At 37.2% G+C, this 21,252-nt stretch overlaps 1 protein-coding gene and 2 long non-coding RNA genes across 4 annotated transcripts; all 3 read right to left on the minus strand.

The window, feature by feature from the left end:
- Window positions 1-4,730: 4,730 nt before the first annotated feature.
- Window positions 4,731-7,122, minus strand: LOC149958883 (uncharacterized). 2 transcript variants are annotated; one of them, XR_016478344.1, is made up of 4 exons: window positions 7,015-7,122; window positions 5,949-6,005; window positions 5,294-5,579; window positions 4,731-4,933 (listed from the first exon to the last, which is right to left on the minus strand). It is a non-coding gene; the product is annotated as an uncharacterized LOC149958883 (long non-coding RNA). The 2 variants fall into 2 exon arrangements; XR_016478345.1 differs by lacking the exons at window positions 4,731-4,933; window positions 5,294-5,579 and having other exon boundaries at window positions 5,664-6,005; window positions 7,030-7,118.
- Window positions 7,123-7,179: 57 nt separating this feature from the next.
- Window positions 7,180-8,032, minus strand: LOC149958884 (uncharacterized). The gene is made up of 3 exons (XR_016478346.1): window positions 7,773-8,032; window positions 7,428-7,688; window positions 7,180-7,361 (listed from the first exon to the last, which is right to left on the minus strand). It is a non-coding gene; the product is annotated as an uncharacterized LOC149958884 (long non-coding RNA).
- A 1,410-nt stretch (window positions 8,033-9,442) lies between these two features.
- Window positions 9,443-10,121, minus strand: LOC149958885 (uncharacterized). Its single transcript, XM_090165079.1, has 3 exons — window positions 10,029-10,121; window positions 9,825-9,933; window positions 9,443-9,755 (listed from the first exon to the last, which is right to left on the minus strand). Exons 1-3 carry the CDS (start codon window positions 10,052-10,054, stop codon window positions 9,501-9,503), a joined length of 390 nt encoding a protein of 129 aa, XP_090021205.1. The 5' UTR covers window positions 10,055-10,121; the 3' UTR covers window positions 9,443-9,500.
- Window positions 10,122-21,252: the final 11,131 nt, after the last annotated feature.

The raw sequence follows: 21,252 nt of genomic DNA on the forward strand, positions 1-21,252 counted from the left end.
GAAGTTGCAATTTCTTCCATACTGATTGCACCATTTATCTTTGTCGATAACATCCAGAATCTTCAGCGCCCGAAACTAGGTCATCCACATTAAAATTATTTTCGTAAGTGACAATTTCTGGATTAACTTAAATGCGATTTAATTGACGCATTTAACAAAATTTAACTTGCTGTAATGCTAAGCGGAACACATAGCTTTCGAATAGTACGATATTTATTTACTACGATTTTCCGTCCTTTGTCTCCAACCCATAAAATGCAAGGAGTGTCTATCTTTCATCGCTCGTAACATCTGTTTAAAAGCATTCGAAATGTCCTCGGTTATTGCAATTACGTATTCTAAACTTAAATTAATTTCACTATTTTTGCTTAAGTCCACTTGCGACGAGATGGTTGAGCGATTGTGCATCTTAAACGTGTGATGAAGCGTGAAATACGATAATAAATTTGGTTGTTTAAGTACTTTCTCTAATAACTGACTGATGTGGAAAATAACAAGACCCTGGTAATGGACGAAAATGTGTTTTTTACACACAATCCTAAGGATTTGTGTGTAATAGTCTCACGTACAGTGTAGCCGTTGCCGCCGATGCCGATGCTGCCGTGTTGCGCATAACTCTTAAATGGTTAAGGCTAGAAGAGTCAATGATATCTCGTTCGAGTGTACATATCTCGCCATTGATAGCCTTTCATAAAGTTTTCAAATCGAAGCCGAAGAAGTTGGGCATTTGCCCAATTTACCGTTTTTGGTAGTTTAGCTTACAAGGAGACTACCCGATCAAAATTGACAAATGAAATGAATTTTATGATATTTTGATGAATTTTGGTCAATTTGATCAAAATATGTAAAAATTTATCAATTGTTATCTTCTATGGGACAATATACAGACTGTGTTGTCAAAAACATTTTCGATTGCCATGGCAAAACTAATGCTCATTGTATTTTTTCCCTTAGTGAAATTTCATGTTACCATAAGGTCTACATACCCACCTAGTTTCAAGAAAATCTGTGATTATCACCTCGGTTAGTCTCCTCGTTAGTGTGGTTGATATTTTGTTAAAAATTAAATCCGGTAACGTTAACAAAATATTATTGGAGAGGTTATTCGGGGTTATTTACGGGATACCAATGTCCGTGGTTATATATTTCCGCCTGAAAGTCAACATAACGTTCCTTAAGTTAAGTCCGATTTTCATGAAAACTTATCGGAGCAGTACTCGATGATTCCAACGTATGACCAGAAGTAACAAATAAGTGTGATCAGAAGTAAAAAATAAGAGTGACACTGATCGATGGACTCTTGACTAGAAGTAACAAATAAGTGTAAATACAATTATGTGTGATACCGGCGTTGCAGGTTGCTGTGAATAGCTCAAACTTAACACATTAGAAGGATTGTGTGTATTCTGACCGTCGTACGTCTTGTTAGTTATTAGGTGATTTTTATTAATTTTTAGGGATTTCCTATACATAATTTTGTTCTATCTTAAATTGATTATAAAATGGCGTTAGTAGTCGAAATATATGTGTTTCGGTTTTATGGTAAAACCTATCTGATGAGCTACCGAAAACTCTAAGTAGCGTTCTCGAGTATGTGCAATAATTAAAGGCATACTTGAGTTTTCAGTTAGATCATCCTAGAAATAAAAAGTCAAGATCATACGAAAACAAATTCAAATATGATATATAAATCAGCCTAACGTGAAAGGTTTATAAATAGGTGATTATATAAAATACGGTCGGTCACGTGTAAATGTTTTTTTCCACGCCACTAACTAAAGTTATTAAAGATAAAATGCACGCGTTAAAGTTGATACAGATTTTGGAATTGGAAGTGCACGTGTGAAACGCACGTGTCAATGAAGTACTAAAAGCTTAAACTCGTGACGCTGATATAAACATTTTATACTTAGAAGAGTAGAAATGGCAGTTTTCCAATCTCTTTGACAAAAACGAACCATTCAATTTATGTCATTTTTCGAGACTCTTTATGACTGATAGTAAATTGTTGTTTTTTTTTCTACAATGAAGGGTTTCAATATGCGCAAAGATATTGAAAAATGTGATAGCGTGCGTTAAATAAAAATAATTGGAAAGCGTTTGCCAATATTGGATAGCACCACGTATCTTTATAGAAAAATTGAATATTTGGCTCGTCGAATCGAATAGATCTTCAAAATATTGGCAAATAGCTGTTTCTCTTGACCAAATAGTTTAATATTCGAAATGGGTGAAAGAAAGTAATACGTTTTTCAAATACTCTTCAAAATTAGTTGATTATCTAAGCAGTTGTTTTAATTGATTATTAAGGTAATTAAAAAACTGGATGTTGGATAGTAATGTGGTGCTACTCTGTCAGCAATTAGGTGTCTTTTTGACAAGATAATTGAGCGTTGGAATTTCCTAGAAAGCAAAACTGAAACTGCTTTTTCATTGCAAAATTTACGACCCCACCTTTCGTTGTTTTAAATATTTATTGGTTCAGGCAAGACTATTGAACAAATATTTCCCATTCGATTTGATCCCTAAAAAATGGTAATTGAATAACTATTATTAAATAACATATAACCTCAAAAACGTTTCATATATATATTTCTATAGTTCATTGCTATCTTGCGAGATAACATCATCTCTCTAACCTGTGGAAGGGTGCATCTTTAGATCATGCTACCCTCTCTTCAACAAGTTTAGGTCGCAGGTCAGTCTCGGAAGACACCGAGCCCAAATTACTCGGGGCAGCCTCCGGCAGTACCCAGCATTTGAAGCAAGGGTCTATCAAAGACAAAATTCAGACTAAGGGAAGCAAAAAAAGAGCTTCCAAGGTTCGTAACCACAAGAGGCACGAGCGTCGCAAGGCTTTGAGGAAGTTGGAAGAAGACTGCAAAGGGTAACTCGTTTTCCAATAAAAGATCACGAGAGACAGAACAAGACTCTACAAGCTTTCAGCATCAGGCTGCCAAAAGGTCCAAAGCTCGGAACTTCAGTGAACCTATCGGTTCGGTAAGGATGGCCATCGTAAAAGATGGATATCCCTCGAATTGCATAACTGAGGAGGAGATGGGCACCATTCTGGAATTTTTAGCAGAGTGGTGGTACCTTAATTTACCTGTGTAAGGAAGACTTATCAGGTTACTGGCTACGACAGGAGTTCAACCTCAACGAACAGGTTCTTCAGGGAACGAGGCGTTTTGTTAAGAAAGCCAGTGTCCTGCCGCTCTCCGAACAAGGGACGTCTGGAAGGACCCTAAAGTTCTTCTAAGGCGTCTTCAAGCTTAAACGGGGCGTTGAACACAAACTGTTGGAAGGTTCGTGGAAAGGCAGAGGAACCGACTGCCATCCGTTGTTTTTTTTTAAATGGATTGCGAGTCGGTCAACGCCATCAAGGAGGCAGGATTTTTCACCGAAACAGCTTTGGACAGGGTATTTTTAAAATACTCAACAACGCAATCCAATCCAAAGATGTTGGTAGTGCAGAGGGTGAGGTAAAACCCACACCCGATTTTGTAGCAGAGTCTAAATACTCGGTAGTTTCAGGACTAGAGGAGGTAGAGTCTCTGGTAAGAGATTACTCGGAAGAGGATACGCTGCCAGAGGATGGTGAAGAGGTCCAAGATAAGGTTGCTCACCAGACGGAACAACAGAGGGGGAGATAGGCGGAACTAATCGAACCAGTGGGAGCGGTGTGGTTTCCAAACTCACCGCTGGGGAAGGTGGTAACACCGGTTAACCGTAAAACTAGGCCCGTCGTCATGAGCATTAAGGTGGTGAAGATAAATCTTCACCATTGTTAGGCAGCCTCCGCTGTACTTTGTCGAAGGCTTGCTAAGAAGCAAATCGATGTTGCTCTTATTCAGGAACCTTGGATTGAAAACGGGAAAATCCTTGGTCTTAATAGTGCATGTATACATACATTATAATGTCTATTATGACTATAATTCTGTTTCGCCCAGTGCGTTTATATAGGTACGCAAGGACCTTCATGCCCTTCTGCTTTCAATCTATCACTCTATGAATCATTTCCTCTACTACTGACGGGAATGAGGAACTCACGTTGGCCTCCGCCTACTTCCCTTACGATGATGCTCTGACCAGTGCTTCCACTTAGAGGAATTTTTTTCCCTTTTTAGGAATTTTTTGAACTCCAAGGGATAATATCTTAGAAGAGAGCTGGGAAAATGGGAAAATTAAGGAATTTTTGAAATTTAAGGGATTTATTGACATTTTAAGGGATTTTAAAGAATTTTAAAGAATTTTCCGAACGTTCGCAAGGAATATTTCTTTTTTAAACCGCACCTCAACGTTTCCCGCGACAGGGTGACGGGAAGGCCACGATGAGCAGTATGCACCAGCAACAACTCAGTTGCGAAAGAAAAAAGTCTGCGAAACGTCAAGCGAGCTTTGACGGGAAGCAGTTATCTCCCGATAGAGGTCGGCGTTTTATTATTCATTATCCACACAAGTAGATAATTTTTCAAAAAGTCGTTAAACTTTAATATGGTTTTTTTTCAACTAATTATAGCATATTCCGTATTCAAAGTTAAATTATTTGATAAAAAATAGACTACTTTTAATCAAAAAGTTTATAAACTTATAAATATAATCAAATTTATTTGTTTTCCGAACATCTTGTTTATCAATATCTACGAAAATATTGTTTAAATACGCATAAACTGACGAAAACAATATAGAATTTCAAAATAACAATTGCTTATTATAATTTATTTTTCTGATTAAGTTCTTTTTACTCATCCCGCTTCCACCAAGACTTTAACGACATAATGGCAGTGACGGTGTCGGCCTGCAGACCTCCCCTTTTAGGACTGATAATATCCGTGCCGGCCGAAAATTTTCTTTCTACTGCAACCGATGTTGCAGGTATCGCCAGGTAATCTTTCGCTATTGACGACACTGCCGGGTAAATCAGTTCGTTATCCTGAAATGAGGATACCATTATTATTACTTGGCATCGCTAAGGGGATGGTGAAACGTCCAATTAACCTTATTGTCATCTACAAATTGATATAAGAATTACCAAATTTATGTTTACAGCCACTCATGGAATAAACTTCATTTCTCAATAATTTCAAATTCCTAGGTAGGCTTAATTGCTTTTTGAAGCCAGTGAATCTTATTTGGTTTATAATATCCAAAGCGAAAAGAACATTACACGAGGATTTAAGTAATTAAAAATTTAGTTATATCGATAAAAATCAATTTGGTTAGGGTTATTTTGGCGTTTCTCCGTCACTTAAAGCTCATATTAGAAAATATGGTGAAGTCCCTTAGCACTTACTCTCCACCACTTAAGAACATTGGTTTTTGGTGGTAGGAGCTCATCCTTAAAAATTTCAATCGCTCTGTTTCACGGGCCAATTTCACGGAACGCTTTGGGTAGAACGCGATTATTCCATTACATTCCTCATTGGCTGAGTTTGAAGTTGAGGGTCCTGAAGTTGAGGATCCCGAACTCTTTTCGTTATGTGTATTGAATACACTTAGAACCATTGCCTTAATTATTTTCATTTTCGATTTTACGTAGTTCTTTTCAATGAAATCCAATTTTATAGTAGGATCTAGAGCTAAAATAAAGTTCTTCCATAAGTAGGCTTGAGTTTGACTTGAACCTAAATCATTTCAACCCACCCCGAAATTGTCGACCCGTTAATAAAGGGTTCAAAATCTTTCACCCGAGCCCGACCCAGGGACTTGTTTGTTTATAAGCAGAAATCGGCTTTGACGCCTTCTAAACGACTTCGAAGCTTAAGAACTCAGCGTTATATGAAACCTCTAAATAGTATCGTACCGATAGCAGTCCAAAATCCTTCGATATTTGACAATTCCTTATAAGTCTCTAGTTTCGATCTCGCAATCAAACACGCTTTCTCCAAAAGTGGGTCCAAAGTCGGATGGTTGAGTTTATTAAGCAGCCAGTGGTAGGCTGGCATTACCATTGAGATGGTTGGATACTGGACCGAGGAAAAAAAATTCGTTGCAACATCGAAATCCTAAAAGACAATGGAGATTCTATAAATGCTAAACCGCCACAGTCCCAAGTCACCGCCACAGTCCCAAGTCACCGCCACGGTCCCAAGTCACCGCCACGGTCCCAAGTCACCGCCACGGTCCCAAGTCACCGCCACGGTCCCAAGTCACCGCCACGGTCCCAAGTCACCGCCACGGTCCCAAGTCACCGCCACGGTCCCAAGTCACCGCCACGGTCCCAAGTCACCGCCACGGTCCCAAGTCACCGCCACGGTCCCAAGTCGCCGCCACGGTCCCAAGTCGCCGCCACGGTCCCAAGTCGCCGCCACGGTCCCAAGTCGCCGCCACGGTCCCAAGTCGCCGCCACGGTCCCAAGTCGCCGCCACGGTCCCAAGTCGCCGCCACGGTCCCAAGTCGCCGCCACGGTCCCAAGTCGCCGCCACGGTCCCAAGTCGCCGCCACGGTCCCAAGTCGCCGCCACGGTCCCAAGTCGCCGCCACGGTCCCAAGTCGCCGCCACGGTCCCAAGGCGCCGCCACGGTCCCAAGGCGCCGCCACGGTCCCAAGGCGCCGCCACGGTCCCAAGGCGCCGCCACGGTCCCAAGGCGCCGCCACGGTCCCAAGGCGCCGCCACGGTCCCAAGGCGCCGCCACGGTCCCAAGGCGCCGCCACGGTCCCAAGGCGCCGCCCCGGTCCCAAGGCGCCGCCCCGGTCCCAAGGCGCCGCCCCGGTCCCAAGGCGCCGCCCCGGTCCCAAGGCGCCGCCCCGGTCCCAAGGCGCCGCCCCAGTCCCAAGGCGCCGCCCCAGTCCCAAGGCGCCGCCCCAGTCCCAAGGCGCCGCCCCAGTCCCAAGGCGCCGCCACAGTCCCAAGGCGCCGCCACAGTCCCAAGGCGCCGCCACAGTCCCAAGGCGCCGCCACAGTCCCAAGGCACCGCCACAGTCCCAAGGCACCGCCACAGTCCCAAGGCACCGCCACAGTCCCAAGGCACCGCCACAGTCCCAAGTCACCCAGCGATTTTTAAGGCTAAATTACCGACAATTTTTTTACCTTTAACAAAACTAGGAGTCTATCCAATGTTTCCCACTCTGGTTCTGTCAAAGTGGACTTCCTAATTTCCTTGCCAGTTTACATCATTGATTGCAAAGACTAAATAAAAGAAAATTTAACTACTACTCGTAAGCCTGAAACTGTGTTCTTTATATTTATCTAATAACCTGTTTCAACGAAACTGCCCGAGAAAGCATAGCGTAAGTGGAATTCCACCGCGTCTTAACGTCAAGAACAACCTTCAGGTCATTGATACCGAACGCCATGTTAAGTTGTAATAGCTGATCTTCGCGCAGACCCGATAATCTAATTTTGGTGACCACGGCTCTGATCTAAATACATAGTAACTGAATTAATTTCAATAAACGCTTCTTTCAATATGAAGAAAAAATTAGTACTTTGGTCACAGTATTCCCAATGTTGCTGTCTGTACTGGTACACACATCACTAGAATTATCTATTTATTCTTCAACAGTCTCGAAGCTAGGTTGCGATTTAAGGTGTTTCAACAAATCTTGCACTGCCAAATTAAGAATGTGGGCGAAGCATCGAATTTGCGTTTGAGAACTATATCGAATGCCTAACTCGCCACTAATTTTATCAAATTCGTTGCTAAACGTATCGTTACTTGAAGCATTGTCCATCGTAATGGCAAGGACCTTCGTGAACGCAAAGATTTCAATAAAAATATATTTAGGGTATTATATGGTATTAAAATCAACTTATAACAATTTAGCGCGGACCTTTGTATCAAACTTTTGTACCAGGGAAACAAAAGCGTCACCGATATTTTCCCTGTGTGTCGTACTGGAAAATGAACAAACCCCATCAATTGGTTGTGGATCTGAAAATTATTGTCGATCCAATGCCCAGTGACGCCGAGAAACGGAATTCTGTTGGCTGAAGTCCAACCATCAATGGTGAATGAAATTTGACCCACAATAGTCTGAAAATATTTGATTTATCAGTTTAAATTTGTGTTGTCGATTAGTGGAATCATGAGGGAGAGCTGGGGTAAGTAAAGAAGTGTCACCCTCGGCGAACCTTTGTGAAGACGGCACTCCTCGAAATAAAAATATGCCAGGGTAAATTAGGGGACTCGTGGACCTAAAATTTATGTTGAAAAGTAGATGTCTTACTTTTTAATTTATTTGAATAAATTGTTTGCCCCCGCCGGACCAGAATCCTGGTTATTTCACTGGTATAGTGACTCAGGCTCGTACATTTAAACTTTTTCAAATTTAGCTAAGCGATATGTATTATGTAATTATTTACTTTTGTCTTCAATTCAACCGTTTGACTACTAGCCTGCTGCTGTTTCATCTACAGGCTTTTTATCTTAAGGAAAAACCTAATTAATGTTTTTGACTCGGAATAGATCTATTCCTTAGTTAAGTGGTTGAATATTTTCTTACCTTGTTACAACCATACAATTAAAACTCACTCCCCCGCCCCCCCATTCGTTATGACGTCTGTTCCGTCGATTTTCCTGCAATTCTTTTAAGCTTAAACTAAGACGTCGGAACAGGTGATATTTAGACATAGGTTCATTGGGGTAAGAAAATATTTACCCACTGACTTTGGGACAAATGCCTTCAATGTTGTAAATATGGATTTTGGCAACCAAACTTAATTTAAAATTTTGAGAATGCTCAAGTATTTACAAGTGCAATATCGTCGCCGTAAGCAATAGTAAACCACAATTTAGCTTGCAAATGTTTGATAATTTTGGTGATGTGAAGCCCATTTTCTTGGGCCCAGAGTCATGGCGCGTCGTTCGGCAGGGGCTCCAGTTTACCTCGTTTCAACGTAAAGCCACCATCTCCGGCTCCTTCTCTAAGGAGTTTATTTTGAGGGCAATAGCTTATCGATAGGGGTGAGGTTTAAACCAGGGACCGCTATCAAGGAGGCGCCTTCGATTTGGAGGACAAATCATGGAATTTAGGTTAAGAACGTTTTACCAGAAACTAGCGCCATCGAAGAATTTCGCCAAGGTACCAAACATCCACGGTACACCACAAAAGACTACTAGCTCTCAATAGATATTAAACGGTTTTTTGACATATCATTCCGATAAGGTACTTAATGTTAGATATTTTTAACTGCAGTTTCTTATCGATATGTCTAGAAAACTTGTGACTTATCTGGACTAGAAAACTAAATAAACAAGATTAGTAAATAATTACTGAATTTGAAAATGGTACATTCAAAACTTAAACAATTCAGAAATTATTGCTATATTGAAAAATATTATTACGCATATAGGTAAATTCATTTAAAATGTCCACTTTAGAGTATTTACCAAAAAAACCTGTGCATCTAGTCGGTACCTCCGGTTACCGGATCGAAAAACCGGAAACACAAAAATAAAGTTACACCGACGCTCGCATCCATGTCGGTTACTGAACGTACCACGAGAACCGAGTTACCCGAAAAGACGTATATCCCCATTCGAAAGCGCATCGAAATATCTATAGCCCTAGAATATGAATTACCTTGCATTTTTCAACTACTTTTTGTGACTCGCTTTCGTAGTTCACTAAGAGGTTCGTCTTTAAAACTTTGGCAGATTGCGCTACTGATTCTGCGAAATCAGTATTTCTTGGGTTTATAGATCTTAGCAGAGCTTTAAACGCCGGGTGTTCAAACACAGTAAAAGGTTGGTCTGTTTCAACTACCCAACGTCTTAAGCCATTATTTGCATTGTCAACGGCTACTTTACTCGCCTACGCGAAAAGCAAGAATTCAGAAAATTAGTTTTAATTATTTTTTAATTGTATTATTTTATGTTTTACCTTCGAAATAGCCAAGCCGCCGATTAAATCCGCGTGCTCTTTTACCAAATGGTATTTGAGGTTGCTAGTTCCTTGATATTTACCACCATCGTGAATTTGATAGTTCCCCCTGTATTGATAATTTATGTAATGTAACAACTACAAATTTCAAAGGCGTCAGAAGTGCGTGAACACGAAACCTGAAAAAGGAATTTTGATACTTACGTATCGCAATATTTGCAGCGAATCATATCGCTTACGACATTGTAATGTCCCCACACTTTGCTTCGCACACATCGTTTCCTCTCGGTGTTACAATTTTCCTCTAATTCACTATCCATTACGTTAATTACTGCTGATGTATCGATAACCACGGTCGACAATAGTAGTGGACCTATATTCACGGTAGCTAACAAATAACTACTAAAGTAATATTCAAACTGCTTGGAAGTAAACGACTTTTTCCAAACACAAGGTAGATTATTCACTAGTCAATATATCTTTTATTGAAAGCTCGTAAAAAAAACATTTGAACAACGCTAGCCTTCCCTTATCTGAAAAATAATAAACCGGGAGCCAAATAATAATTTTTATGTTTGACAATATTAGACTATTGGCGTATGTGCAATTATTTATTTTTTAATTTAAAACTCAATGTTATTGTTTAAATAATATATTGTTTAGTCTATTTTTAATGACTAATGTTTAGTTACATTTGTCAGTATAATAGTTCCGATTGAATTAATTTATTTGAAAAACAGCTTCGCTCTCTTAATCATAGATAAAAAGTTAACCTATCGCCGACCTCTATCTCCCGATGATAGTTTTCGGCTTAAGCATTAAAGGTGGGTTTATAAGCTTTTTTTATTTAATTTAATTATCTTTTTTCAAATTAGCAATTTTCGTTTTTGAAGCAATAATAAACAAGTTGGCAAGCCAAAATATACCTCTCCTCGGAAGAGTTTTTAATTTTCAATGTAGCGTAACTGTATCCGTGGTTCTTCGGTAGAACGCTAACCTGTCGTGCAAGAAGGCTCGGGTTCGAATCTCGACCGTTTGAAAAATTATACTACACCCAATGACAAAAAGAGGTCGCTTTTGGAAAAACCTTTTCCCTGATTCTAAGAAACTGCGTACTCCGTGATTACCCTTTGCCCCGAAAATGCGAACGCGTTCCCAGGCCTGACAGACAGACCCACAGACAGACACGGTGGTTGTATAACCCCTCCTAGGGTAAAAAATTGCATTCAGCACGACAATATTTCGACTTTGTTTCGTAGCCGCCATGAATACTAAACCAAACACGTGATCACATCAAGTTGAGCAACGGGCTCAGCACGACAAGCGCTTTTGTAAACAGTAGCTTACTGCGCATTGGAAGCAGATTCCGAAAGCTTTTTCCGAAAGCGTCGATCAGCTTTCGGCTTCATGCACAAGTTTCTTTGGATTTTCTCGTTCCTTTATAAACCCGCCTTAAGGCAATCGGCTCTAGCCTACCTCCTATTCCCAGGACGTTTTGTAGTAAATTTAACTTGTAAGTTTTATAAATTTATTTCTTTGCTCTGGTTTATATCAATCGGTTATAAATTTCCAATAAAAGGACGAAAGACGACAAATTAAACGAGTATTTAGGAGAAGAAGATGGGAGTGAAGGTGAATCATCGGAATATGAAACCCTACCTCAGCCAAAGGAAAAAGCAACATCTACAACATCTGAAAGGTCGAAGTTCGTTGACAATTGGCGACATTAAAAGGTGTTTAGGGAATTGTTACAAAAATAACCCACTTACATTTACATTACCAAGTGCAAAGTATGTGAGATTACAGTAGTTTCAGGTAAAACGAAATTTTAAGACATGATAAAAGCCAAAAGCATAGAGATAAAATATTTGAAAAAGAACAGGCACAACAACCACATATTGGACCGCTTTCATTATTTTCACTATAATATGTTCATTAGTGGCGGAATTTAATCTTCCATTATCATCTGTGGATAAAATTGTACGAGTAGTTTAGTCTCCACCAGCAAATCCTATTTTAAGTAAAATAATGCAACCAAAGTCATAAGGCAAGGATTAGGTGTATATTATGAAAATGACTTGATATTTACACTATCTTCAACATTTTCTTCGTTATCCTTGGATGAGTCAACTGATTGCGGGAAAACAAAGCAGTTAGCTGTTAGGGTGATGTTAGCAAATCACAATTTTGAATACGAAATTGATTTTTTATATATAGTTCCTTGTTCAGATGGCACATAATTTATTAATCCGAAGTGTATTTCTTGGTCATTAGTTTATTTTGGCGGAAACTCAGAAACATTTTCTCATTTTTATTGCGGTCTGTTGTTTACCATTCATTAAATCATGTAAATAATATGTCAAGAGCGTATTTTGTGGCACGTTGTCAACAGAAATCGAGTTTTGATGATAATAGTCAAAAAGTGTGTCTTTTGGTAAAAATAATAGAAATTTGCATTTTAAAAATTGTTTTTTTTTTACTTAAGACTTAGTAATGTTTCAGGTCACGTCAGCGAAGTGGCTGATAAATATTCATCGCGATTTAAAATATTGTAAAATAACAACAAAGTTTTGTTCGAGGTATTTTAAAACCTCTGATTTGATATCAGTAGACAGCGAAAGACCACGTTTGAAACCGAAGGTTTTTCCAACAGTTTTTGATTGAAATAGTTCTGTTAGTTTGTCATCTAGTTCAGAGCCTTTTTTAATGTTATCTATCCTCAAATCGTAGTTTTTAGCCTTATATATCTAATCTAGGTACAAATATACCAGTTTTGAATGTTGGGAATCAGATCCACCCACAAACATCTCTACTATTCCGGCCACAAATATTTTCAATGGAACAAGTGACATTATTATTGATAATGAAGATCAACTTGATTTAGGTATAATGACAACTAGCAACGACAAATTAAATGGTGATAAAAGCTACAAATTATATCAACACAAATTCCAACACTGAATTTTGTTACTAGGTTTCCTGGGAAAAGACACCTGAATTCCAGTAAAGATAAAATAGAAACTCTTATAAATAAAAAAATTTAACATTTAACAATTAAGATTAAAGCAGAAAGAGATAAGTACAATTCTAGAAACCCTTTAAAGGAGCAGACGAGAAACCAACAGCTCTCTGAAGAACTAAATTTTGAAGTTTTAAGCATCGAGTCCATAAAATAGAGACCAAGATATGCATTTTTACGCCGGTTTGCCAAACTACGGTCGTTCGAGCGCTTGTAGGAACCTTGGATTACATGTCCCTTTTTCCCTCCTTTGCACTCACAGTGTCCTTCACTTATTCTAATTGGCTGCGTTGTTGTAATGGCAACCAAGAGAGTTTATAATTAATTTAAAATATTAAAAGATCTGCTACTACATGGATTTGCAATACTTGTTTATTTAAAACTCGGGAGCTTTCAGACCGCGGTCCTTCTTCAGCCAAACAATTTTTACAATAAATTTATTGTAAAAACTGTTTGGCTAAAGACGGACCGCAGTCTGATAGCTATATATATATATATATATATATATATATATATATATATATATATATATATATATATATATAGCTATCAGACTGCGGTCCGTCTTTAGCCAAACAGTTTTTACAATAAATTTATTGTATATATATATATATATATATAGGGATGCAACGGTTCCCTGTTTTCGGACTATCTCGGTTCCGGTTCTTAAATTTGCGCTTTGTCGGTTTCGGTTCTGGTTCCTAGCATTTTTTCATTGTTCAACAAAAATGATGTAGGGTACGTGACGGTACTTCGACAAAACTACATCGAATATCCAGTGGCGGCGCCAGGGGTAGGCTACGCAGGCTACAGCCTACTTTTATTTCGCTTGTAGGGGCCCCAAATCTAGATGAAGGGGCCCCGAACAGCCCCCTAAAATGATTTGCAAAACTAGAAATATCAAAATCCGAATAAAAAGTCTGCTGTTTTTAAGTTGCGAACACTGAACAGTGATTTCTAATATTTTTCAAACGCAGCCTTGATTCGTTGTAGTTGCTAAACTAGCTACTTCAAAAAATGTTGCATCGTTAGACAGATGATAAATTGCGTGGTTTTCCGACTCTCCGAGTCCCAATTTCCAAAATAAAGATAAAATAAAGCGTGGCAACTAGCAAGTGTTTTTGCAACAATTAGCCTTTTCAGTTTACATAGAGCCACGTAGTAGCAAATGCGCAAATCCAGCAGTTTATGAGCTTCTTTGGTTTGCCACTACGGGGCTCTATGTAAACTGAAAAGGCCAATTGTAAGTGAAAATGGAGAATGCTGTTGGAGGATCTTGCCCATATGTGTATTGTTATGCTCCTCGACTAAAAAAAATATCTTCCGACTACATTTAAACAGTCATGTACCTCTCTTTTGTAAATTATTAATAATAAATCGGTTTTGTCACAGTTTTATTTAGTAAGTGTATGTAAAGGGGGGGGGCAAATTAATGAATTAAGTATCCTGGCGCCGCCACTGCGAATATCACATTATATGTTACTTTTAAATTTAAACAACCCGTCTCCTTATAAAGCTCTCCAACATAGAAATGTAACATAGAGTAAAAACGTGTCCATCGTGTATCCTGCTTTATGAGCTAATTCTAAGCAGTAAAACTTAAAGTAAAGTACAGAAAAATCTCGTAACGCGACTAGATAATCGTGAAAATTCACTGCAAAAGGCCAATGTTAAAAATTCATATCTTTGTAAATATTCATTTCTGGCAAAAAGTTATTTAACATTAAAATAACCCCCTACTTGCCCTTTATAAAAAAAATTATATATGTATATGTATATATATAATTGGGTGGGGGCTGCTATTCTACACTTTACCCAAAATTTCCGGCAAGTAACAATTTTATATTTCATGGTTAGTAAAAATTAATACGGTTTGGGAAATGTTTCTTTCCTACCTATATAGTAGCTCGCCGTCATTTTAATCCTCTAACAAAAGCTTTGTTTCGGGCACCGTCATTTTAATCCTTAGACCCCACGTCTACTACAGCAGCATAATTCGAAAATATTGTGGTCCTACTGGCGCCATCAGCATATTTCGTGAATATTGCAGCCCTACTGGCTCTATTACCACTCCCAATAAATAAAGAAAGGCTAATTTTCGACCGGGAAAAAACGGCGCGACGGCGAGCTCTCTTCGCCGCGGAATGAATTCTACGCCCCGAACCGTTCGGTTCGTACGTCTTTAAATTATAATATCTTTAAAATTAATTATTTTCGGCTTATAATTTTTGCACCATTAGATTCCCCTTAATAAGTACGTTGGTATGGTGTAACTAAAAAGTGGAAACTAGGTGGCGGGGCTATTGTTCAAAATAGCCAATAAAGGATCAGTTTTTCACGAAATTTAAAATTTAAAACGTTTCAGTGATTTTTACACATGATCATTTAAAGAAAACATGCGATCTGCTTTTAAGCTGTATTTAAAATAACTTATCCGATAATTTTAGAGAAAATAATCATAAGCCTGTTTAATTTATTAAATAATTAAGGAATATAGATATTACATGGTGTTCAAAATTGCTATGACATTGCTTTTTCTAAACAATAATTTATTCAGAATTGATTAATTTTCTCGGTTAAGTTCATTTCTGAACAATTAAAAATGTTTTGACGATTTTGAGAGTTTGATTTGGTCACTGGTTGGTAAGTATAAATTGTCAATGTGAAAGCTGTAGACCATACTGGAAAGCGGAATATTAAAGTTCATAAGGTGGAAAACGTTTATTAAACAGCATACTATTATAACGAAAAATATGAGCCAGCACTATTTTTCACGCTAAATCATTAAATACAATGTAGACATTATAATAATCCTTTTCGAAAGGCATCCGCTGGTCAGATATTTTGGGATTGGGCGTCTTTGAATGTTTATATCTGTTAGTTGGAAGTTTTTCGGTGGTGGAGTGCCAAACCGTTAGTCGTCGACCATTCAGTATGGTTTAGCGAGGTTCTTTCTAATATATGGTTTCCCCCTCCTTTTGTTTCTTTAATTAACAATAGTCTCAAAACCGTTGCCGAGATATTTTTGGAATATGTAAAATAGTAAAAGTGTATATTATTTTATTGTTATCAAAATGTTTTGGCGTTCAAATATATTACGAGACATAGTGCATTCAAAGTAGAGTCCTAATTAAAATATCTGGTCCTAATTTCAGAAATAGAAGCTCGAGTTTTTAAAAAATGCGCGATTGGTCACGAACCAAATAAAATAAATCGTTACGGTTTCTTGATAAAGGTTTAAAAATATTTAAAAAGAAACAATAAAAATCAGTTAACATCGGGAGTTGGTTCGTAAAGGACACTTCTAAAAATCGGATACAGATCGGTTCAACGGACTTTGGCCGTTATGCTCTCATTTCATTGAGCGTGTTAAATGTGAAAGACTCAGCATTTACACATACCAGCGAATTGGTCATGGTTCAAGATTTAATCGATTCTACGAATAGAAGCCTCGTTACCTTACGGCTCTATCAACAACGTTATTCACGATTCACCATTGTCTTCGACTTCCGAACCTGCGAAAGACGGTCTTGATGTTGAGAAACCCTCAGGTGCATCACTCGGAGTCGACCACAGCTACTACGACCATAATGTCACACCGAGCGCCTAAGTATATTTCAACTGTAATACCTAAATAAGACAATCAAAATAAAATAATAATAATAATAATAATAATAATAATAATAATTCTTCCTGCTAGAAATGCCGTTTCCACTTGTCTTTGTCTCCCCTGTTATCGTCACCACTATAAGATGAACTATCAGACTATGGGAGAATAACGAATGCACTCACTTTAGCTTTGAAAAAGTATTGATTATTCCATATATCTCGCGAAAAGGTTTCTAGTTTTGTTGTTGCTTAGCTATTTACTATTTGGTTAGGTAGCTAGAAGTTTTTTAGTTAGTGTTTGAAATAAATAAAATCAGTCTCTGTCAATCTCTAAACTGGTTATTAATAACTCTGCTTATTTTATCCCCTAGACAGATTTATTAGTTGAAGGACCCTCGCTAACCCAAATACGTTATGCGATTACCCGGATGCATTTTAAGTGTAAAGGAAGGTCTCGGTGACTTTTAGCGTAATTATCCTAGTATAACAATTATTATATAAGCCAATCCTGGAAAACGCGCATGCAGAACTTTAAGGATTATAGAATAAACACATTAAGGCGACATCTACAAATCCTACTAGCTTCTCTGATATGTTATCGAGATTGTGGTTTAATCTGTTTATTTTGAACTGAGCTATGAGCGCGTGAATAAAAATTTTAGTACTAGAAGGATTTTCTGGATTGTTGTAATTTAACCAAAAAGGTTGTGATTTGACGGTTGAGGTTCAAAAACAACTCATCGTAGTTAAATAGGAAAAAAAAAACAGGCATACTTCTCAACTCACCCCCTTCAACTCCTTAAATTGTTGGCATAACCTTTTGAAACATCCTGTATACAATTGTAAATTTTTGTGGTATCTGATAAATAAACAGATAACATTTGGTGGATGGAAGTACACCTTTTAGTATATCCCAGTATAAGAATTATTATATAAGCCAATCTTGGAAAACGCGCAGGAAGAACTTTAAGGATTGTAGAATAAACACATTGGTCCATTTCTTGAAATGGGACACTCATCTCGTACAAAGAATAGATAATAAAATCCATAGTTACGTCAGGCACTGAAACAAGACGAATGCTCAACGATCATCCATAGAAATAAACAGGTCTAATTTATTTAAAAGATTAAGCCGTGAGAATGAGTTAAAAATAATATAGTTTTCACCTTTATATCATTTGGAAATTTGACCTTGGAACAAAAAATTAAAATTATAAAATCCTATTTTGCAAAACAATGGATTTGGCTTCGAAAACACGCATACTACATTTTCTACATTGCCGGAAATGCTCTATTAAAGCTATCGATTCTTAGATGGATTTTCATATTAGTGACAAATACGTTTTTTCTAACTTAGCCATCAAACTTTCAAAATGTTGTCATTGATTTTTGCCAAATCGTTAAAAGAAAGGTTAAATACAATTAATTATTATAATAAAATTCCTTTTCAGAATCAAGACATTAGTTTTTGTCCGGTGTTCTTCGACTATGATTACATTAATTATGTATCAAAAATGACCAATTTTTCATTATCGCCGATAAAGAAAGCCGAAGAATATTTTACATTATCGCGTGAGTGTACTGTGTTTCACAGTTCACTTGGCCAACTTTTCAATGCGTTCACTTCTGGGGTAAGATATAATTACATTGATAATAGTACGTCATTCAACTGTATAGCAGCAAGATTTCTTCAATCATATCTTATATAGTTTATTTATGTACAATTAACTGATCAAGTTGGTCTGTTATCATTTTAAGTGGAAATGTAACACTAAGTAGCTGAAACTTTTATCAAACGAAGATGACTCTAAGATTGGGTCTGTAATAAATGAAAATGGCCTCGAGCAGGAAAAAACTAGGAGAGTGCACTTCTCCATTGAGCCATATTGTCCTGGTTCGTAGCGCCAATTGGGCAACCGAGGTTTTTGCTTAAGCAGAGAATAAAAGCGTAATCTCTAGTAAAATAAAAATTATATAAATGGAAATTTTAAAATATAAAAAGAAGAACGGATTTTTTAAACTAAATGTTTACAACTAACGGGCGTGTTTTGATGACGAGGGCCAGAAATTTTGAATGAGTTGAAAAACGGCATGTTGTTTAAATTATTTGGGATTTTTCTACTGACGTTTCTCTTATTAATTGAGGCCGTGGTGACCCCAGGACTTATCTATTTTGTGGGTCGAAGCATTTGTATATAGAGTCAAGTTTAAGATTACTCCTATATAAATAACAAAAATATGGTATCAAAGATACCTAAGTGTAAAAATAATAAATGTTGATTTAGAATATAAGGGCTTAAAATAAGAATCAGAAAAATTTCATTTAAAGAAATGGGATATTTTTATAGAAATAAAGATAAAATTATATTTAAGCAAAATGAAAACATTTCTTTAGCTGATAATATTACTTGGATTTTTACTGAAAAATTTATATAAAACATAAATTTTATAGAACATTTCTACTGAAAGGAGAACTGTCACCAAAACCAAAATTTACGAGGGTTTTCTTTAGAAAGATGTAAAATATATTAATAATTGTCCCTGAAATTTAATAGTTATTGTAAAAGTATTTAAAAAGTTACGCAACTTTTCCCGCAACCTACATCAAACGGCTTCAAAAATTTCTGAAATAGCGGTTGAACCTACGTGCAGCGCCAAAAGAATGAAGCGGCAAAAAAATAGAAAGAGTGGCGTGTAAGAAATCTAAAAATCACGATTAACTACAATCTACCAATATAACTCGGTTAAAAAGCCAAGGAGAATGTCGTAGCAGGCGACAGTTTCGACCGAAAAACGATAAAACCGGGGGAAAAATATTTAGTTCACGAGATGGCGCTGCATGTAGGTTCAACCAAGCGATTCTGAGATTCTCGAGTCGGGCCTGATAAAACACGAAATTTGGTTGCTTATAATATATCAAATACTGGCAATATTGACATGAAATTTTTTGTATTAACAAATTTTTGGGTGGTGACAGTTCTCCTTTAATACTTGAAAAATGGTAAATATATCCATTAAATATTAATTTTAAAATAAGGTTAATAAAAAAAAACTAAAGATAAAATAGTATTTAACATTTACGGGGCATTTCGACTTCGTTACTTAGCCTACCTTCAAAGCGAAGTAGCGAATGAGCTGCCGGACGACACGCTTTTGGCCAATTACAGACGCCTTTGGTTCCAACATGACGGGGCACCAGCTCATCAACAACTTAGCTGCTTCAGCAATGGATTTGGAAGAAATGTTCAATGACTTTCAAGATCTCTAGACACGACAAAGCTTTACGTTTATCTTTCACAATGTTTCAAAGAGCCTTAATTTTGGGAAAAATTACAAAATGTTTAAATTTAATTCCTAAATTCATACTGATATTAGATTATATCTTTTTAAATAATTTCGGCTATTAAGAAAAATATAGCCCTTTATTCATGAAGAATAACGGGTACTAAATTTTCTAATACCTCTAAATGGGAGAGCTAATTTTTCCTAAACAAACCGACTGAAAAATCTGTTTATGGTTGGTATCTTCCAAAACAAACTAAAATAAAGATAACGGTTTTTACTAATTTCCAAAAATATTTTATTGTTAATAAATTTCGTCGGACTTTCTCTTCGGAGTCCTAGGTCCAAGCATGGTCCAAGTGCCCTTATTCTGCCTTCCACCTTACCAGTACGGTTCGGTTTTTGCAGGTGGGCATTTCAACAAATTGGGAAATACCCTTTTTACGGATTGGGGTTTTTCCAAGATTCTACAGAGGAAACGAGCCAACCTGTCACTCTAACTTTATTGTAGTAGCAGGGAGTAGCCAGCCCGGCTCCGCTATTTCCGTTCGCTAAATTTGTCTTTTTTATTTCGTTCCCAGAAGTAAATGAATTCCCATAAGTAATTTTACATATATACACTTTGTTTTCTTGAAATATTTTTCAACACTCCCGCCAAAGACGTTCGTCTTTAAAACACAATTAAATTTACATTGGACATTTTTGAGGTCTAACTTATTTTCTATACAATTCAATACATTTGTCATACGTGACATTTTAATACATTTCTTATTTTTCCAAGGAACAAATTTGTCATTATTATTTATTTTAATTCTTATTTACATAAATTATTTTTTATTCATTAACCTCGAGAGGATACAGTAATTTCACAGGTCTACATATCTCTGTTCCTTTGGAAGTTTTTACCACGCATGATCGTGTTTTTTCGTCTCTACCTATTTTTACTCTTTTTACTATACCTAAATTCCACATATGCTTTTTAACATGATCTTCGTGAATTAGAACTACTTCCCCCTCTTTTATTTCCTTTTGTCTTTTGTCTATCTGACTATGGTGCGCCGAACGCAGTTCTAAAAGATATTCTAATCTCCATCTTTTCCAAAGTCTTTGTTCTAAATCTAATTTATATTTCTGCCTTCTTGTAAATTCCTCCCGTGAGGCTGGAATATTTTTAGTTAAATCTAACTTTTGAGGAGGTAAAGAAGTCACTCTTTTTCTTATTAATAGGTGCGCGGGTGTTAAGGGACTGCGTTTTCCTACTTCGTTGAAAACATAAGTGAGAGGCCTAGAATTTATCACTGCCTCAGTTTCTATGAGCATTGTTTCTAATTCTCTAAATGTCACAGCTGCTTTACCAAGAATTTTATTTATCGTGGTCTTAACCGACCTTACTAATCTTTCTCAATAACCCCCTTGCCAAGCTGCTCGTTCCGTAATGTATCGCCATTCGATACCTTTTTTTCCAAAAAAACTCGACACTTCCGGATCTTTAATGGTTTTCCAAATTTGCTTCCAATC

This window comes from Leiobunum rupestre, chromosome 2 (assembly GCF_980474605.1).
Source record: "Leiobunum rupestre chromosome 2, qqLeiRupe1.1.hap1, whole genome shotgun sequence".
Taxonomy (NCBI): Eukaryota; Metazoa; Arthropoda; class Arachnida; order Opiliones; family Sclerosomatidae; genus Leiobunum; species Leiobunum rupestre.